The 21,102-nt window shown below is 39.6% G+C and overlaps 1 protein-coding gene across 7 annotated transcripts in view; it reads left to right on the top strand.

Annotated features, from left to right (window-relative positions):
• fbrsl1 (fibrosin-like 1) overlaps window positions 1–21,102 on the top strand; it is a 994,182-nt gene that overhangs the window by 951,640 nt on the left and 21,440 nt on the right. For 6 of the 7 annotated variants that reach the window (XM_073051929.1, XM_073051934.1, XM_073051933.1 and 3 more), the window contains 5 exons: window positions 4,165–4,236; window positions 11,469–11,501; window positions 13,049–13,090; window positions 16,365–16,436; window positions 17,405–17,540. In XM_073051929.1, the coding sequence (XP_072908030.1) occupies window positions 4,165–4,236; window positions 11,469–11,501; window positions 13,049–13,090; window positions 16,365–16,436; window positions 17,405–17,540 (355 nt within the window). The remainder of the gene's footprint in view (window positions 1–4,164; window positions 4,237–11,468; window positions 11,502–13,048; window positions 13,091–16,364; window positions 16,437–17,404; window positions 17,541–21,102) is intronic. The other variant, XM_073051930.1, reaches the window with a different exon arrangement.

The raw sequence follows: 21,102 nt of genomic DNA, 5'->3' as shown, positions 1-21,102 counted from the left end.
CCCTAGAGGCCTGACTTATGTGTGCTCATGCTGACTGCGCACAATGCTTTCCTCTGGGCCGCCACGATCAGTCAGGGTTATTAAGTTTGCCTGGGTCGGCAGTGCTGAGTGCTCCTCCATTTTTCAGACCGAAGCGTCTGTCACTGAGGTAGGGAGAGACAGATTACCTCAGTCAATTTCACTGTCTTCGCATTGCACTTTGCTGAGCTGGGAACCAGTTAAAGACATAACAGGGTTATTCATTATCTGACTGGTAGTGTAGGCAAATAGCAATTTCATGGGCAGGCGTGCAGTATCCTTTAAGTCAAGGTCACAAGAAGGACAACAGAATAGAATTTCATTTTGCAACAACATATTATCATTCCTCAAAGTGTGTTAAAGATGTAATTTCCAGTGTTACTGATAGCTAATAAAATAGCACTTAATTTAAATATATATCATGTAAAGAATAATACTGAATAGATAAGAATGGAAGACAGGCTCTTGGCTTAAATAAGCACTTAAGCTTATGAATGGTTTCTGGGTAGATGAAACTGCTGGCCTGTTGCAAGTATTTTTATAGGGTGCAGTATTTTATTTTAGATTTTGTAAAAGTTCTTGGTTTCTTGTCATTTTCAGGAGCATTCAAGCCTCAGTACAAAGGCAAATGTCATTCAAGGAAAGGTACCTTCAGGTTTATCAGAATATAAATTAAAGGAAGATTCCAACCTTCAGTTACAAGCTTTGATTTCATTCAGCAATTTTATTTAGGAATGTAATGATAATTTAGTTAAAGGATTCTTCGTGCTAGCCAATAACACTGAACAATAATTTTTTCACTAGTGTTGCTTCCGCAGAAATTTATTTGTTTATGAAAGATCGCTTGAAGCTGAACACAAATATAATTTCAGACTATTTGAATCAAGTTGGAATTTGGAGAAACAAGAAATTAACTTTTATTTGATAGAGTGTGCTTAATTGCATAACAGTGCTGGCGCTTTGCAGTAGTTCAACTAAGCTAAAAATGTTTTGTTGGTGATTTTCATTTGTACTCAGTATCTGAGGCTTCTCACTTAAGTGTCCAACAATAATCAGCCAGAATTGATGGATTCCAGTTGCCCTGATACCGTTTCTCCATGACTGCAATGTCCTGGTGAAACCTTTCATCGTGCTCGTCACTGACAGCGCCAGAATTGGCAGGAGAGAAGTCGAAATGGGAATGCAGAAAATGAATCTTTAGTGACATGTTGCACTTCATGGTTTTGTATGCTTGAACCATGTTGTCAACCAGCTGCATGTAATTTGGTGCTCTGTAGTTGCCAAGAAAATTTTCAGCGACATCGTTCAATGCCTTCCATGTGATTTTCTCCGGTCCCACTGGAAGTTCTTCGAATTGCCTGTCATTAATGACCTGTTTGATTTGTGGACCAGCAAAAATATCTTCCTTAATCATGGTATCAGTTATTCTAACTTGAGTTTTGAATGGAAATAATTGAATTGAAAATGGTGCATGATAGGGAAATTTCATAATGATTTTCATAATCAGTAGCCCAAAATTCATAAGATACATCCAAAAGTATTCAGGAAGTAAAATCTTTGTTGTCCAGTGTTATTGAACAGTTTTAAAAAATGCAGATTCAGGAAATCAGAAGAGAATACTAGAAAAGTCAGCAGGTCAGGCAGCATTGATGGAGAGGGGAAAATGGGGATTAACGTTATAGGTCAATGACCTTAGAACTAGCTGGTTACAATACAAACTGGAAGATACCTGCTTCTGAAATAGATGATTGAAATGTTCAGTCCTGAAAATTGTATGTCCTTGTCAGAAGATGTGGTACGGTTCCTTGGAACAGTGCAAGATGCATAAGATTAGAGGGAAAGTGAATGGAGAATTGAAGTGAAAGACGCTGGAAGCTCAAAGACATATTACATCTCCCAACTTCATCTGGAAATTGTGCTTGAATCCTTGGGTGATGGAAAGGGAAGATACAAGAGAGTAGGTGTTCATTTTCTACAGTTGAACGTGAATGTGTCAGGTCAGTGAGAAGAGGGATAGGGAACTGGAAGAAATGGAGGAAAAGAACCAGAAAGTCCCTTTTGGAATGATGGAAGTGGATGGGTGATATATCTAATGGTGGTATTACATTGAAGGTACAGAATGTATGAAGGCCAGGTACCCAATCCTTGTTCTTGATGAGAGGAGAAAGTGGGATAAGAGCAGGCAGTAGAACAGATGTAGTTGAGAATCCTTGAGCTTCTGGAGAATGGAAGGCCTTTGATAAGAAAAAAAGATATCTCAGAAGCATTGGTGTGGACGAAGTCGTCAGACCAGATATGATGGAGCTTTAGAAACTGGAAGAATGTAATGGAATCAATATCACAGATATTCTCTCTCTCTCCTTACTACACCTCCCTCTTCATAAAACATGTTTGATTTCTAACTTCACAGATCTATGAAACTTTAATACTTTTTTCACCACAGATGCTGTCTGACCTGAAGAGTATTTCTAGTATACCTGTGATTTTATTTAAACCCTAGAGCATTGCTTATATAGCCATGAGGTCAGAATGATGAAGATAGAGTCCAGTGGAATCAAAGATCTTAAGGCATGGTCCTGACCACCATGCAACATTTTGAAACCATTTCTTCAGCTACTGTTTGAACATCAAAGTACCAGCCTGCTGTAAGCAGTATTTGCATACACAGATAAACAATGCCTTGATTGTAGATTCTCTTAAATGCTCCCTGTAAATCCCTGATGAAATAACATCCTCAATTATCCATTTTTGAAATCCCAAGATTACTGTATCACAGTTACTATTCAGCTAAATCACTGAAGTGGCATCCACACTGGATTTCAAGGCGAGTGTCGAATCTGGCTGGCTCCTTGCACAGTTTCCATCTGTGCTGGGTAGAGCATCAAGCTAACAACTCGGCCTTTTAAAAAACACAGACAAATGCTAAAGAAACGGCAAGGTTGTCGCCCAGTGCGCCACAAAGAGGAACAACAAATATCGCTACGCATTCCTGTTGTGAAAATATATTGCAATGTACCTTTACTAAATATAAATTTTGTATGGCCCTCTAAGAGTATAATTTTTTTTAACGGAACTGTAGTTGACTTCAGACAACTTCAGTATAATTAGCACAACTTTAAAGTAATTAACAATTGTTGGCAGTCTTGATACTAACATGTTTTCATTGTGTATTTAAAACACAAAATGATGTAATGAGGACAGATGAGTTGAAGGGATTTTAGGGGATTTTCTCTATAGCAGAAGTTCCCAATCTTTTTTATGCCATGAGCCTTTTCATTAACTGAGAGGTCCATGGACCCCAGGTTGGAAACCTCTGCTCTATTGACTACTGAACCTGGAACAGGCTCAGTAGGCCGAATGGCCTAATTCTGCTCTTACTACTTATGGTGTTGTCAAATTCCTGCTAATCGCTCTGTACACTGTTGTCACATGTAATGAGAAAGGGGTCATTCAAAGTTCAAAGTACATATATTATCAAAGAATGTATACACTATACAACCTTGAGATTTGTTTCCTATCAGGCAGCCACAAAACAAAGAAACCTAAAAAAATCCATTAAATAAAAGACCATTGAACATCCCAATGTGTGGAGAAAAATAAACAAATCATGCAAACAGTAAGCGTGTTCTGAACTGAAGTCCACACAGAGAGTGCGCCCCATATCCCTCAGTTAAGCGCAGTCAAGTCAAGTGAACACTCATGGAGCAGCGAGCTGAACCAGTCCTGTCCCTTGCCCTGGCCTCTTTAATCTGGCCTGCCGCCTAAACCTTTGTTGAAACATCTGGTTCCGTCGCTTCAATGCGCTCTGGGGCCTGGACCCTGCCACCTCGATTTGTCTAGGACCATTCCGAGCTTTTCAATTTGGCTGGCACTTAAATTGTCCAAACATTGAGTTCACTGGATTCCACTGGCACAGTCAAAATTTGAGAGCCTTTTATGTAAATGACTCAAAAGTGCAGAACTGTTCTCTGCTGCACTGCGTTTCTACAGTTTACAATAATCATCTGGAATCCAATCCTTGTATTCAATTACAGTGCTAACTGCAGAAACCAGTCCAGTGTGGCTGTAGTCATTTCACTGTTGTGCAATAATTTCCATGGACCAGGACAGTTATTGTTAATGATATGAGGTATTGTCTTTTTCTAGACTTCCAATCCAATTGATGTAGCAAGCAGACAAGGAGCAGTTCCTCATACTCTACTTCAAAAGGACCCCAGGGTAAATGAACTACTAACTTTCAACCTGAAATTTTTAGCTATGATTGCATTAAATGTATGTTGAATTTTCACTGTGCTGAAGTTAAGCTGCACGAGACCCACATACCATATATTGGCTTGTTTACATCTTTGTTCTTCACTGTTTATCTCAAATCTATAAGATTCTCATATTCCTAAGTAAATGAATCTTAATCTGAGTAAAATGCACAAAACATTTGTTGCAGCAATCATCAAAAAATATTCCTTTGAAAGAAGCCATCTTGGCAACTAAACTTTTCTCATGATGGAGAAAGAGACGTTTCAACCTATTGGGAGTCCATATAATTTTGCAGAGCAATTCCGTCAATAAGTTTCAATTATTATCAAAGTATATACGCAGTATACCACTTGAGATTCATCTCTACAAAACAAAGATGATCATGGAAGTTGTTCAAAGAAAAACATCAAACCCACCCCTGTGCACAAAACCCCGCCCTCCCCCCTACACAAAAGGCAACAAGGATGTCGGCCTCCAAATCCCCCTATCCACACACAAAACACAACATCAGACCCCAAATCCTCCTCCCCTGCACAAAAAAACAAACAAAACACAGCAGGAATATCAACCCCCAAATCTCCTTCCCCTGCACAAAAGCTAACAAAATGCAGTAAGATCATTGACCCCCAAACTCCCATACCTGCAGAAAAAACAGGCAAAAACACAGAATATAAAATCCATAAGACTGAAAAAGCCCACAGTCCTCATCAACTTCTCCCAAATTCTCCTACTGCCCACCTAGTCTGTAGATATTTGACAATGAACTACTAACCTGTGAATGGTAATGAACCAGTGTGCCTTTATGACCTCCAAGCACCCAGAGCCAATCAGTAGGTTTAAATCTGGCAGCAAGGCTATTAGTCATAGATCCTTTAAATTAACTGTTTGCAAGCCCTTTACAACGTAAAAATCTGATTTGTGTCCTAATGATTATTTTTTTTGCATTAATTAGCAAAAGATTGAAGACTTAAAGATTAAAAATTAGCTTGCGATGTACATCGTAGCAGAGCGAAATGTGTCATTTGCATCAATGACCAGTGCAGTCTAGGGTACGCTGGGGCAGCCCGCAAGTTTTACCATGCTTCCGGTGTCAACACAAAATGCTGACACCAATCTGTACATCTTTGGAATGTGTGATAAACCAGAGTACCTGGAGGAAACCCACACAATCACGGGGCAAGTGTCCAGATACAGTTAGTACAGAGTATTTCCAACCTTTTATTTTAGATTTACAACCTCCGCAAATTATTGACTTCCATTTAATAACATCGTGATTGATCTTAGCCCCTTTCTTCATTTTCTTGCCTGATCCACAAAATCATTGATTTCCCAAAGATCTTCAATAGATTTTCAGATCTCAGTGTATTTAATAACTTATATTCACAGCTCTCTAGATTTGTAATTCAAAGATTCCTCCTTAATTTTAAGCACATCCCTGTGAAAATTTGATACATTATTATCACTGTCCCTCAGAATACTTTGTTTACTGTGAAGTTAGATTTTCCTTTTCTCTCTGTTTCTATTTGAGCTGATTATAAAAGTCTGGGGCACCATAATAGTGTACAATTCCCTCCATCGTCTGTAAGGAGGTTGTATGTTCCTCCAGGTTCTCCATTTTCCTCTCACATTCCAAAGATGTACAAGTTAGTAGGTCAATTGGTCACATGGGTGTCATTGGACAGCGTGGGCTTGTTGGTCCAGAAGGCCTTGTTACTGTGCTGTACCTTTATGATAATAGTTGATTGTAATTCTCTCCTCCAACATGGTGAACGGCGAAAGAGGAATGCTGTAGAAAATCTTATAAGAACTTAAGCCATGGTGCTGTAGGAATTTGGAGAATGGAATAGACCTCCTCCAGAGGGCAAAAGTGATGAAAGATAGATCAGGAGTCTTCACCTCACATTCCTGGCCACGGAAATGGACATAGTGATGTGGGTAGTGGGAAAAAATCTCAATTCACTAAGGCTGGAAAGAGAAGGAAAATCTAGCAGAAGATTATAATTCAAGTGTTTTTGAAAGTTGAGTGTTGACACCAGGAATACACTGTCCAACAGTACACACACTAGTAAAAGGTGAATACTCTGCATTCTTCGCATTGTTACTTCTTTTCTCCACCCAGACTGATTCCATTGCCTGATCTATACATTGGTATCCAAGTTCTGTTATCTTCAAACTATTGCTGACTCCTCTCTCACCTTATTGATGTGACTCGTTAAATTTTATAAAGTTTGATGTACATTTTCCTGGCAGTAATTTTAATAGAGTATATTCTGAGGATTGCTGATACATTGAAAGAGGCAAAAAAGAAGAGTTAAATTTATTCAGCATTTTGCACAATATTATCGCCAAAGCATTTGCACTGGTGAAATACTTTTGAAATGTAGTCACTTTAGTAAACACACTGGTCAATATGGGACCAAATTAATGAAAGAATTTTTTTCAAATATAAATAACAATGGCAGCACTAAATATAAGAGATTCTGTAGATACTAGAAATCTTGCAAAACGCACACAAAATGCTGGAGGAGCTCAGCAAGTCAGGCAGCATCCATGAAGGGGAGTATCAGTTGACATTTTGGGCTGAGACCCTTGTTCTATTTCAAGTTGGGGTGTAGAAATAGTGCTGATTTATTAATCATTCATTTTATATTTATTTATTTATTTTCAAGTCTTGGGTAAAGATTTTGGGAATGTTGATTGTTGAAAGACATTCCCTCCTCTGACTGACCACATGGGTTTCCTCCCATAGTCCAAAGACCTACCAGGTGGTAGGTTAATTGGTCATTGTAAGTTGTCCTGTGATGATTAAGCTAGTGTTAAATCGGTAATTGCTGGGTGGCACAGCTCACAGGGCTGGAAGGACCTGTTTCACGCTGTATCTCAATCAATCAAAAAAGAAATCTTTCCCCCAATTTTTAATCCCTTGTAAGTCACTTTGTATCCCTGGTCCAGAAGTTAAGCAAACTGAGAGCATTGCTCACCTAAAATCATCACCAGTAATTACTACTGCTCTGTGTTCAGTTATTCCAATAGCTGAGGTGCCTCTTACACAAAATCGATATAAAGCAAGATTTAGTTTAAATTCCCGGAAGAAATACCAGTTCAAAATAAATGTAAAAAAGCAAGAAAAATCCAATAGAGCAATAAGCACAAAAGCTGTTTAAACCTTATTTCAAAGAAATCACTAATATTGTGTGCACAATATTATACAGCAGCAAGATCCCAATACATTCAGTGACCACTTTATTAGATTCGACATGTTGTATGTTCAGAGATGCTTTTCTGCACGCCACTGTTGTAACACATGGTTATTTGAGTTAGCATCACCTTCCTGTTAGCTTGAACCAGTTGGGCCATTCTCATCTGATTTTTCTCACTACCCACAGAACTGCCACTCACTGGGATTTTTTTTCTTTTCACACCATTCTCTGTAAACTCTAGAGAGCGTTGTGTGGGAAAATCCCAGGAGATCAGCAGTTCCTGAGGTACTCAAACCACCCCATCTGGCACCAATAATCATTCCATGGTCAGAGTTGCTTAGATCACATTTCTTCCCCATTCTAATGTTTGCTCTGAAGGACAACTGAACCTTTTGGCCATGTCTGGATGCTTTGATGCAATGATTTGCAGCCACATGATTGGCTGGTTTGATATTTGCGTTAACAAACAGGTGTACCTAACAAACTGAGTGTATGTTCAAATGATGAAGGTCGGGAGTGACACAGGGTAAATGTAGTAGATTAATGTCAAGTAAACCCTTTCATTTTTCTACCTGTAAATTCCTTTCACAATATTAATTTCCCTGTTTATTGATGGTGACGTGAGTGCGATCTCCAGGGTAATCATCTCTGGATTGCTGACTGTGCACATGCCAGTGAGGGTAAGAATAGAATGATTTGGCAGATGAACATGTGGCTGAAGAATTGGTGCAGGGGGCAGGGTTTCAGTTTTCTGGATCGTTGGGATCTCTGCTGGGCAAGTTCTGACCTGTACAGAAAGGACGGGTTATACCTGAACACAAAGGGGGACCAATATCCTTGCAGGCAGCTTTGCTAGAGCTGTTGGGGGCGGTTTCAACTAATTTGGTGGGGGGGAGAGGGTAGTGGCAACCAGAGTGACAGGGCTGGGGATGGGGCAATTGGTATACAAGTAGATGCAGTGTGCAATGAAACTGTAAGGAAGGACAGGCAGATGATAGGGTAAAGTTACAGTCAGTGGGATGAGTTGCAGTGTAACAGGAGGATGAAATCAAAAGGAGTGACGAGTACAGGACTGAAGGTGTTATATTTGAATGCATGCAGTATACAGAATAAGGTAGATGATCTTGTAGCACAGTTAGATATGGATGGGTATGACATTGTGGTGTAACAGAGTCATGGCTGAAAGATGATTGTAGTTTGGAGCTTAGGGATACATAATCTATTGAAAGAGCAGACATGTAGGCAGGCAGAGGGTGTGGGGTGGATCTGTTAGTAAAAAAAATCAAATCCTTAGAAGTGACATAAGATCGGAAGATGTAGAATCGTTGTGGGTGGAGTTCAAAAATGCAAGGGTAAAAAGACCCTGATGGGTGTTATATGCAAGCCCCCGATCAGTAGCCAAGATGTATGATATGAATTCCCGTGGGAACAAGAAAAGATGTGTAATAAGGAAAATGTTACAATAGTCATGGGGAATTTCAAAATGCAGACAGATTGGAAAAATCAGGTTGGTGCTGGATCCCGAGAGAGGGAATTTGTAGAATGTCTGTGAGAAGACTTTTTAGAGCAGGTTGTGGTTGAGCCCACTGGGGGCTGGCAATTCTGGACTGGATGACCCAGATTGGATTAGGAGCTCAAGATAGAACCCTTGGGAGGCAGTGATCATAATATGATAGAATTCACCCTGCAGCTTGAGGAGGGGACAGTAAAATTGGAAGTATCACAACTACAGTGGAGTAAAGGAAATTATAGACTCATGAGACAGGAGCTGCCAAAGATGATTGGCAGGGGACACTAGCAGGGATGACAGCAGAACAGCAATGGCTGGTATTTCTGGGAGCAATTCAGAAGGTGCAGGGAAGATGCATACCAAATATGAAGATGTATTCTAAAGGCAGGATGAGGCAACCATGGCTGACAAAGGCAGCATAAAAGCCAAATATTTTGTATAATATTGCAAAAATTAGTGGGAAGGTAGAAGATTGGAAAGCTTTTAAAAACCAATTATAAATGCCATAAAGAGAGAAAAGATGAAATATGCATATAAGTTAGCCAATAATATAGAAGATGATACAGAGTGTTTTTATCAGATATATAAAGAGTAAAAGAGAGACAAGAGTAGATATTGGCCGCTGGAAAATTATGCTGGAGTGGTACTAATAGGGTCAGAAAAATGGCAGAGGAACTTAATAAGAATGTTGCATTGGTCTTCACTGTGGAAGATGCTAGCAAAATGCCAGAAATCCCAGAGTGTCAGGGGCCAAGAGTGAGTGTTGTTGCTATTACTAGGGAGAAGAAGCTTGGGAAGCTGAAAGGTCTTAAGGTAGGTAAGTCACCTGGGCCAGATAGACTACACCCCAGGGTTCTGAAAGAAGTAGCTGAAGAGATTGTGGAGGCATTAGTAATGATCTTTCAAGAATCACTAGATTCTGGAATGTTTCTGGAGGACTGGAAAATTGCAAATGTCATTCCACTCTTTAAGAAGGGCAAGAGGCAGAAGAAAGGAAATTATAGGCCAGTTTAGCCTGACTTCAGTAGTTGGAAAGATGTTGGAGTCCATTGTGAAGGATGAGTTTTTGGGGGTACTTGGAGGTGCATGATAAAATAGGCCAAAATCAATAGGCATGGTTTTCTGAAGGGTAAGTCTTGTGGTATTAAGGAAAGATACAAGCATGGATAGAACTCTGGCTGACTTGCAGGAGGCAAAGAGTGGGAATAATGGGAGCCTTTTCTGGTTGGTGCTCGGAGACTTGTGTGGTGCTGCAGGGGTTGGAGTTGGGACCTCTTCTTTTCACATTATATGTCAGTAATTTGGATGAAGGAATTGATGGCTTTGTGGCCAAGTTTGAGAACAATACGAAGATAGCTAAAAGGGCAGCTAGTGTTGAGGAAGTAGCATGTCTGCAGAAGGACTTGGACAGATTGGGGGAGTTGGAAAAGAAGTGACAGATTAAACATAGTGTAGGGAAGTACGTGGTCCTGCACTTTGGCATAAGGAATAAAGATGTGGATGATTTTCTAAATGGAGAGAAAATTTAAAAATTAGAGGTGCCAAGGGACTTGGAAATCTTCATGCAGGATTCCTTAAATGTTAACTAGCTGGTTGAGTCAGTGGTAAAGATGGCAAATACAATGTTACTGATTTTAAGAGGGCTAGAATTCAAAAGCAAGGATGTAACGCCGTGGCTTTATAAGGCATTTGTCTGACTGTACTTGGAGAATTGTGACCAGTTTTGGGCCCCTTGTCTAAGATGTGCTGGCATTGAAGAGGGTCCAGAGCAGATGTTCCCAACTCTTTTTTTTATGCCATGAACCCCTACCATTAATCCAGAGGTGTGTGGACTCCAGATTTGGAACCTCTGGTCCAGAGGAATGATCCCAGGAATGAAAGGGTTAACATGGAGTTTAGAAAAATGGTGGTTCTGATTGTACCCTATCGAATATTGAAAGGCGTAGACAGAATGGATGTGAAAAGGATATTTTCTGAAGAAGGGGAGTCCAGGACCAGAGGGCACAGCTTCGGAATTAAGGGACATCCATTTAGAACAGAGATGAAGAAAATTTTCTTTAGCCAGATGGTGGTGAATCTATGGAATTCATGGCCACACACAGCTGTGTTGGCCTGTTCATTGGGTATATTTAAGGAGGAAGTTAATAGGTTCTTGATTAGTCAGAGAGTCAAAGGTTACAGGGAGAATAGGTTTGAAAGGGATAATAAACCAGCTGTGATGGAATCGTGGAGCAGACTTGATAGGCTGAATGGCCTAATTCTGCTCTTATTTGATTTGGATCTGATGTTTTAAAAAGAGCAGAATGCTACATATCCTGAAGATCCATTGAATTACCACTGAGAGATTATGTCTGAGTAAATTTAATGCATTAGACTGTCAGAGATATTATCAGTTTATCTAGGATAGTTTCTATTTTGTCAGTTCCATTTAAAATGTTGTTCCTGTCAATATAATTATACAACTTTTGTGTCTCATTTTTTTCTAGCAATTATCAGACCCCTACAGACAGTCAATAAGAGTAAGTGAGATTTAATTTTTAATAATCAACTGTTTTATAAAATCTGTCAATTTAGATAGCTGTATATTTTTATTTCACAACATACTGTTTATAGTCGCATTAATAAATGTCTTGCAAGTTATAAATTACTTTCCCACATTGTTTAAAACATATTTTATAATTAGTTTATAACCATTGGTATTTCTTGGAAATGGGCTGTTAGTTGTTCTGACCAATGCTGGCAGGATCTCACTGAATTCACATACTCCACGTGCATATTTCTCAACTAACCTGCTGGTGCATGGACGTTTGTGCTAGGGCTCTTTTTCATCCTTGTGGTTCCAGAGAAACAGAACAAGAAAGCTTATTTTCTTTTGCTCTGTCTGGCAGACACTGAAATACCTGAATAAATTTGTGATGTGTCTTAATAATTGAACAGGATATTTGAATGTTTGATTGTGACTTTTGATATGCTTCGTTCATGATGGACAAATGTTCTATCAGATGGCTGTTTGGGATATTGTATGCATTAGAAAGTATAAAACATGGGAGGGTTATGGAGGCCTAAGGTCCAGGTGCACGTTGCTGGCACTAGGCAGAATAGCAGTTTGGCACAGATGAGATAAGCCAAAGGGCTTGTTTCAATGCTCTTGTGCCCCATACCTCATTTATTTTAGAAACAAAAGAGGATCTTATTTTTTAATCAAATTTGTTTTCCTGGTGCTGCATTGTTGAATCCATTGTTCAGTTTTCTAATTGGCCAGACAAGGCAGTCCAAAGGGGAAATCATCTTGGTTCATTTACTTCTGAAATAACAAACTGTGCATACCTTAGTGTTTTGTTAAAAAGGAAATGTCTAAATTACATGATATTGGAGATTACAGAGCAAAGGTGGGCAGATCTGTCCTTTGAAAATTATGATCACCTTTCCAAAGTATTAAAGTTTTTTCTAATCTAAGATTGTTTCCTCTCGCAAGCTTCAAGATTGTAACAATGAATGCATTTGCATTGTGTTACTCTGGAGACGTTAAGCACTTTGGGATAAATTAATTTGGTGGTGTTCCTTCGTCCCAAGTGTTCGAAATGAACAAATATGGAAAGTACTTGTACAGTTAAAATGATCAGAAAATATTCGAGTTATTAAGATTCATGGTCATCTGGCGAATGGGAAAGCAACTACTGAAATTAGATGGAATGAACCTTCCTCAGCTCTGCGTAGTGTCCCATCTTCAGCTCTTGTTTGCTTGTTCACATCACCTGAAAATATTTTTGTGGTCACCAGCCCAAGCAGTGTGAATACAACCTTTCTTTGAAACACCATGAAGTTCTTTCACTTTCTGGCAACTGATAATGGAGTTACGAAAACATTCTGACTTAAAAAAACAAGGCTTTCTGTCTTCCCACTGAACACTTTTCTTCAATCTACAACTTCTTTAGCCAGTTCCATGGAAGACCAATTGAGAAACTTGTGGATCAAATTGTTTAAAAATATTCAAGACATCTATTTGTGACATGGTTTCATCCATGAAGCGTTCAGTGTTTCATTTTTGTTTACTGTTTTCTTCCAGCTCCCACTCAAAAGGGTTAATCTACCTCAAAAACAACTGGGCGTAAGTATAACTTGAATAAGGTATTGGTTCAGAACTTAGCACAGCTGGTGATGAATCTTTCCCAAAGAAGCCCAGTTCAGGGCAGCCCTGGAAATAGTCTGCTCTTCATCATCCTTCATCAGAGAGGAAAACCGGCCTGGTTTCTAAGACCATAAGACATTTATTTGTTTAGAGATACAGCGCAGAACAGGCCCTGCCAGCCTAATGAGCTGCACTGTCCAGTAACCCATCTATTTAACACAAGCCCTATCACAGGACAATTTACAATGCCCAATTAACCTACTAACCTGATCATCTTTGAGCACCCAGAGGCAGCCTACACGGTTCATGGGGAGAATGTACAAACTCTTTACAGGCAGTGCCAGAATTGAACTCCAAACTCCAGAATGCTCCAAGCTGCAATAGGAGTAGAATTGGGCCATTCAGTCCATCGAGCCTGCTCTGTCATTTCTGTCATAGCTGATTTTTTTAACCCCCCCCCCAACCCCATTCTCCTGCCGCCTTCCCATAAACCTTTGACACCCTTACTAATCAAGAACCTTAAATATACTCAATGACTTGGCCTCCACAACCATCTTAGATAATGAATTCCACAGATTCACCACCCTCTGGCTAAAGAAATTCAGTCTCATCTCTGTTTTAAAGATGCTTCCTAGTATTCTTAGGCTATGCCCTCTGGTCCTAGACTCCCCCACTACTGGAAACTTCCTCTGTCCACTCTATCCAGGTCTTTCAATATTTGAAAGGTTTTGATCTGGGAATTGGTGCTACCAGTTATATCCTTGATATACTCCGACTCTGCCTCTTCATGATATTTCCAGATGAGATTGTTACTTCTTTGGTTGTCTGAACATCTACTTCATCCCCCCCTTCTACTCGGAACGGCTAATGAGTTAACAACAAATCCTTAGAAGTTACAACCACTGCCATCATCTTTATTTGTAAACTTGATTTGCTCCCAAATACTTCCCTTTTCAGCCTTTGAAGCTCTGCAAAGCTGCTCGTAATATACTTGAAGTATTTTGTCGCCAAGTCTCTTTGGTGTCTTCTCTGACCAATTTGGGCAATGTGAAAACCATTATTTAGAAGGGTGTATTTTTGCCCCCCATTTTACTCCCTACATCCTCCCAAGAAATTGGAGTCTGCAATTAGCCATAGATTAGCAGGCTCCCGGGCACACAAATAAATAATCAGTTATCTTCCAGGTAGACATCACAATCAGCAGGAATATTTAAATCATTTCAACTGTAACAGACTTTATATGCGAAGCACAGAATGCTTTCTTCATGGTCTCTAGTTTATCCAACGTTTCTGCGTGGGAGCTGGTATGTTGTGACCAGTGTTCCTAACACTAATAAATAACGACGTAAATATTCTGGGAGAAAGAGGATTCGAGGGAGCAAAATATATTCCCACTTTTGATGAAATGTTAGTATTGCAGAAATATTTTGAACTTGCTACAGTATAAAAGTTAATGTTTGGCTAAAATATAGGAATGGTGATTGCTTTGGTCTCGGTCAGTGAGAGATCAGTTCTGTGCTCTAATGACTGTCTTATCTGGAATAGACACATTCTCAGACCTCATCTCAAATTCATGCCCGATCTAGTGTCCAAATGTCATTGGGCTCGGGAAGTAATCATTACCGAATGGATGTTAGGATAACAGTCTCCTGTGGTGCTGTATACACAGGAAATCTAGTCATCTGTGGAAGCCAAGACATTAGGGAGTGTTTTATCAGCAAACAAGGAACTGCTTAGTGAATTTGTAAGATTTACCTTCCAGTGTGGAGCGACTGCTTTCTATTTTAGCTATAACTAATAATTTAACACATTAGAAAAATGTTAAAGGTTATTTAAGAAGATCTATAACCTAATTTTAAGAAAAAAATTATTAGGAAGATATCAGCGGGCTAGACAGCATCAACAGAAAAGAGTAAACAGTCGACATTTTGGGCCAAGATCTTTCATCAGAATGAAGGGTCTCGGCCCAAAACATCAACTGTTAACTCTTTTCCTTAGATGCTGAGTTCCTCCAGCATTGTGTGTGTGTGTGTGTTTTGCTTTGGATTTCCAGAATGTAGATTTTCTTGTTTTTATTATGGAAGATGTTTTCAGTACAGCCACAAGGACTTATCCACATGCTAACACCACCTTTTACATCACATAATTCAATGGCTCATTATGGCATCTGGCATAATCCACAGTAAAGCAGAGCCATCCTGTTCATTAAACTATGAACATCTTTGTAAGACTGAGCTTGTGACGTGTGGAGAAGACTGCTTGCAGCAGTAAATAAAAACACACTCATGGCTTCTGCTGATGGTTGGACGTGTGCGTTCAGAGATGCTCTTCTGTATGCCACTGCTGTAACACATGGTTATTTGAGTTACTGTCACCTTCCTGTCAGCGTGAACCAGTCTGGCCAATCTCCTCTAACCTCTTTCATTAGCAGGACATTTTCACCCACAGAACTGCTCACTAGATGCTTTTGGTTTTTCGCACCATTCTCTGTAAAACACTAGAGACTGCTGCACGTAAAAATCCCAGGAGGTCAGCAGTTTCTGAGATAGTCACACCATCCCATCTGGCACCAACAATCATTCCATGGTCAGAGTCACTTAGATCACATTTCTTCCCCATTCTGATTTTGCTCTGAACCTCTTGACCATGTCTTCATGCTTTTATCCATTGATTTGCTGCCACATGATTGGCTGATTAAGAGCCTAACTGAGTGTAGTTCTCATCAAGTGAAGTTCTCTGCATAATAAAATCTCCATTGCCCAGATAAAGACTGAATTCCACAAAGAAAGAAACCAGGTTTTTGGCATAAGTGAAGGACTGAGAATGAACCTTGGTGATTTCTACATCGACATAAATGGAAATTGTGATCTCTCCGGGGAAAGTGTTGCATCTTGGTGTGGCCCTGTAGTTTCATTCCCAAATATGGAAGTAGTTAGCTAATTCATATAGAATATATAGGTCACATTCTATCTCAAGACTGGATATATTTGATCCTAGTCTATATTCACCTTCATGTATTTCTGCTTTAAACCATCTCATTGGAAAGGAATCCTGGATTCATGCTTTCTCAACTAACCAGCAGCAAACTTCAGAGAATATTTTTGGCTGAAGTTCAATTCTTTTTTCTTTTTGTTTGCTTGCCATATTGTGCGACTGGTTTACATTATATTTCATTAGGCTGCGAAATTCCAAGTTTTTGTTACTATGACTGAGATGTATCTTTTACGATCTATTGTGCTTTTGTGTCTTACAGAAGCCTGGGAAATGGTGTGCTGTTCACGTGCAAATTGCCTGGCAAATCTATCATCACCAGCAAAAATTAAAGGTATTGCAAAGAACCTTGACTATGCTGAAACTGGCAAATGTTGCATGCTTTTCCCCCCATATAGGGTCGTAGAAAAGTACAGCAGAGAAACAGGCCATTCGGCCCATCTGCTCTGAGCTGAACCATTTAAACTGCCTGTGCCCGAACCATAGCCCTCCATACCCCTGCCATGCATGTATCTATCTATTCAAACTCTGCTGTTGGCTCATTCCACACACTTATGACCCTCTGAGTTCCCCTCATGTTCACCTTAAACATTTCACCTTTCACCCCCTAACCTATGACCTCTAATTGTAGTCCCACCCAGCCTCAGTGGAAAAAGCTTGCTTGCGTTTACCCTATCTGTACCCCTCATAATTTTGTATAAAATGTCCTCCCTATCTTCTACATTCCAATTTATGTTAGCTATCAATAAGAATGTTAAATAGTTCATATTAAAACAATTAAAGCAGTGTCAGTTTGGTGATGTATATAACCCTTAGCTGAAATCAACATACATCTGTTGTGTTTTCTGTGGAGTTTCTTGCGACCAGTGGGCACCGCAGTAGCATAGCAGTTAGCACAACGCTATTACAGCTCAGCGTGTCAGAGTTTGGAGCTCAATTTCAACCTCCTCTGTAAGCAAGTTAGTACGTTCCTTCCCGTGAGTGCATATGGGTTTCTTCCGGGTGCTCTGGTTTCCTCCCACAGTCCAATGACATACTGGTTAGTAAGTTAACTGGTCATTGTAAATTGTCCTGTTACTAGGCGAAGAGGGCTGGAAGGGCCTGTCCATGCTGTATCTCTAAATAAATCAATATGCTTACCATTTGTGTATGTTTATGGTGGTTGTCCACCAGCTCCTCGTGGTAATTGTTTGATGCATTTATCTGTTTAGGTATAACATGGAGAGAAGAATTTGAGCAAAATTTTATGATGGACTAATTATTTTTTTGGTGTTCTTTCTATTAACTTGCATAATTTGAAAGCAACAAATGTCAATGGACCATCACAAACTTGAAATAGGGGGTAAACTGGACCTGTTTAGTCGGCCACCTGCTCCTGGAATGTTTCCGGGGTTTTCGTATCCTCACGACCTGGCCAGGCCTCTCTTCTCAAGCACAGGTATGAAACTGTTTGGGCATTTGATGTAGAGTTAAAGGGTTTTCATCCAGTGGTAACCTTCATACTGTGCAGCTTCCTACACAAGGCTATGCAGTCATCTTTGTCACTCTACCTTTGCCATAATGGCCTAGAAGACTAACCTGATGAAGAACTTCTGATTTTTATTTTACCCCTATTGAAGCATCTGCTGAATCGACCTTCTGTTTCTCCCATGGTCCACTCTCCTCTCCTGTCATAATTCCTTCTTCTCCAGCCCTTTACCTTTCCCACCTATCACCTCCCAGCTTTTCACTTCATCCCAACCATCCCCATCCATCTACCTTCACTCATCGCCTTCTGCCTTGTACTCCTTTCCCTTCACCCTTCTTATTCTAGTATCTTCCACCTTCCTTTCCGGTCCTGAAGAAGGATCTCGGTCGGCACCATCGACTGTTTATTCCTCTCCATAGATGCTGCCTGACCTGCTGAGTTCCTCCAGCATTTTGTGTGTGCATGTGCTGAATTTATTCAATGCCATTAAAGCTGTGATCAACAGTTTAGCTGTGAATAGAGATTGCTTCATTCAGATTAGTTGTTTCGTTCTTTGGAGATGTCAGATCTCCATTTAATTTCTGATCCTTGGGGTTTTTCCTGAAGTCAGGAATGAATGACAAGCCGTCTTAGTTACAAGTTTCAGTTTATTTTAGCAAATATACAAATACTAAATAAAGGGCAGAAAAATTATGCTGAGGGGAGTTACTGCTAAGGGGTGTAAGACAAAGGAATAAGTGCCTCTGAAAAATCTAACACTTTTATAGATAAGGAAAATTCCTTAGTTAGTGATAAATTAGTCCATAGCCTACATAATTAAAACAATTACATCACGTGGGTAATGTTCTAACACATAGCCAATGAAAAATGAGAAAGTGATGAACGTTAGCTGCTATATCGCTTTTTGCCAGTGAGTGTGAAAAATACATGTTTCTTTAAAAAGTACAAATCTTATAAAAAGTATTATTAAATAAACAGAGACTATCTGATTATTTAGCATCTCTGAGGTCCTAGGTTAGAATTTTACCCTTTTTAGTTTCTATCTCAATCGATTTCTGTGATCTTATTTAGTTCTTGGTGTGCAGACTTCCCAAAGTAGGTACCAATCTTAATCATTTTTCCCTAGTTTTTTTATGACGGCAGTGTTGTATTGCACATACATATCACTCCAACTTTAATGGCTTAGATTTTCCTGTCCCAACTCATACAAGAGTCAAGTTTATTGTCATTTAACCATACATATGTATACCATCAAACGAGACAGCGTTTCTCAGGACCAGGTGTAAAACACGATAGTTCACATAACACGAATATAACACACAACAGTTTAGGACAGCAATGATAAAATCTACAGATAAATTACGCATAAATAAAAAAAGTAAAGTGCATAAATTAAATATTGTAGGGTTCAGAACAAATTATCCGGTGACACTTCTAATACAATGTAGCAGGGAGTTCAGAAGCCTGATGACCTGGGGGAAGAAACTGTTTCCCAGCCTGACCATTCTTGTTTTTAAGTATTGGAGTCTGATGATAGAAAGTCGAAGAGAATGCTGGATGGATGGTAGGGAGACCTCTATAGTCTTCACATCAGTTTTCACAATCCTTTGTAGGGATGCTCAGCTACTCCCATACCAGATGGAGATGTAGCTTGTCAGGACACTCTCAATGGTGTTCCTGTAAAATTCAGTTAAGATTGGGGATGGTGGGGGGGGGGGCTCATTTGCCTCAATCTTCTTAGGAAGTGGCATTGAAAGGCTTGTCTTACCAGTAGTAGTGTTTGACGGTTCTGTGTCTGTGCTCACTGGAATTCAGGAAAATGAGGAGAGATCTCATTGAAGCCTATTGAATATTGAAATGCCTCAATAGGGTGGATGCTGAGAGGCTTTTTTTTATGGTCGGGGAGTCTAAGAGCAGACGGCACAGGCTCAGAATAGAAGGGTGTCCATTTAGAATGGAGTTGAAAAGGAATTTCATTAGCCAGAGTGTGACTCTCAAAGCAGTGTCATCTGAACTAGATTCTATTTGGCAATTACCAATCCACCAAGCAGAATTAGAGAAACAGGCTCTACAGCCCAGCTACTCCAGGTTGACGAAGATGTCCATCCATGCTAGTCCCATTTGGACCCCATCTACCAAACATTTCTTATCCATGGACCTGTCGAACAGTCTTTTAAAAAAAGTTGTTGTTGTACCTGCCTCAACCACTTCCTCCCTTAGCACATTTCATGCACCCATCACACTTCGTGTACAAAAAAATTACCACCAAATTTCCCATTAAATCTTACCCCTCTCCTAATAAACCACTATCTTATAGTTCTTGGCTTCTTGGTTAATGTAGCATCACCTTCCCCAATTTATGTGAAAAGACCAATTGTCTGAATAGTCTTGTCCTGTTCCACTTCTATCATTTATTTTTCTCTTTAACCATGACTTCTTGTACATCCTCATCCCTTCTGCTCAATCATCAGGGAACCAAGCCTTCTGCCACTTGAGTTCTACAGTACTGAGCTCCCTGATTCCTTTCATAGAACATAGAGCACAGTACAGGCACTTCAGCTCACAATGTCGCACCAATCTTTTAACCTACTCTAAGGTCAATCTAGCCCTTCCTTACCATGTAGCCCTCCATTTATCTATCATCCATGTGTCTAACTTTACATAAAGCAGTGGTTCCCAACCTTTTTTTGGCCATGCCCCACCTAATCACCTCTAAAATCCTGATGCTCCCTGTGGTGATATATAATTCTTATTATTCAAAAAGTGAACTCCTATTCACCTGGAGGAAGCCTAAAAGACCATTAACTTGGTTTAAACAAGCTTCCAAAGAACATGGCATTCATGAAAGAGAAAAATAAAAGAACCAAAGGACTGTTAAAGTTCTGAGGAAGAAATTACTAAGAAATTGTAAAAAAAAAACATTAAGTGATATTAAAATAATAATAATAATAATAAATAAACAAAACAATGCCGATTTGTTTCTACAGCATACAAAGACAGATACACCGTTTAAAAGAGATGACGCAATGTACACACCTTCACACCACCAAGAACCAAAAGCTACTGCAAAAAGCAGCATTGGCGCGACCTCGTACGAGTTTCTTACGCGTTTGGACTTGTTCATTCGTTCCTTCCTACATCAGTCAATTCATTAATTTAATTATGAAAGCCATTTGATGGTTGTAATGATGGTGATACACTATATATACAGTACATACGCAATTACACATGTACATACACACAAGTATTTTTATGTATGCATACTGTATATACACATATGTATTAACTCGCACACACACTCATACTCACACAGACTTACTAGAAAAAATTCACTGTTAATAACTCATTCTCGAACTGCCCCCCCTTATTAAAAATCAAATTGCCCCACGTTGGGAACCACTGACGTAAAGGAACCCTTAGGAGGCAGTGATTATAGTATGATTGAATTCATACTGTAATTTAAAAGGGAGAAACATAACTCATGTGTATCAGTATCGCAGTGGAATAAAGGGAATTACAGAGGCGTAAGAGA

Source organism: Hemitrygon akajei, chromosome 7 (genome assembly GCF_048418815.1).
Source record: "Hemitrygon akajei chromosome 7, sHemAka1.3, whole genome shotgun sequence".
NCBI classification, from domain to species: Eukaryota; Metazoa; Chordata; class Chondrichthyes; order Myliobatiformes; family Dasyatidae; genus Hemitrygon; species Hemitrygon akajei.
This window is presented reverse-complemented; position numbering and strand designations above follow the sequence as displayed.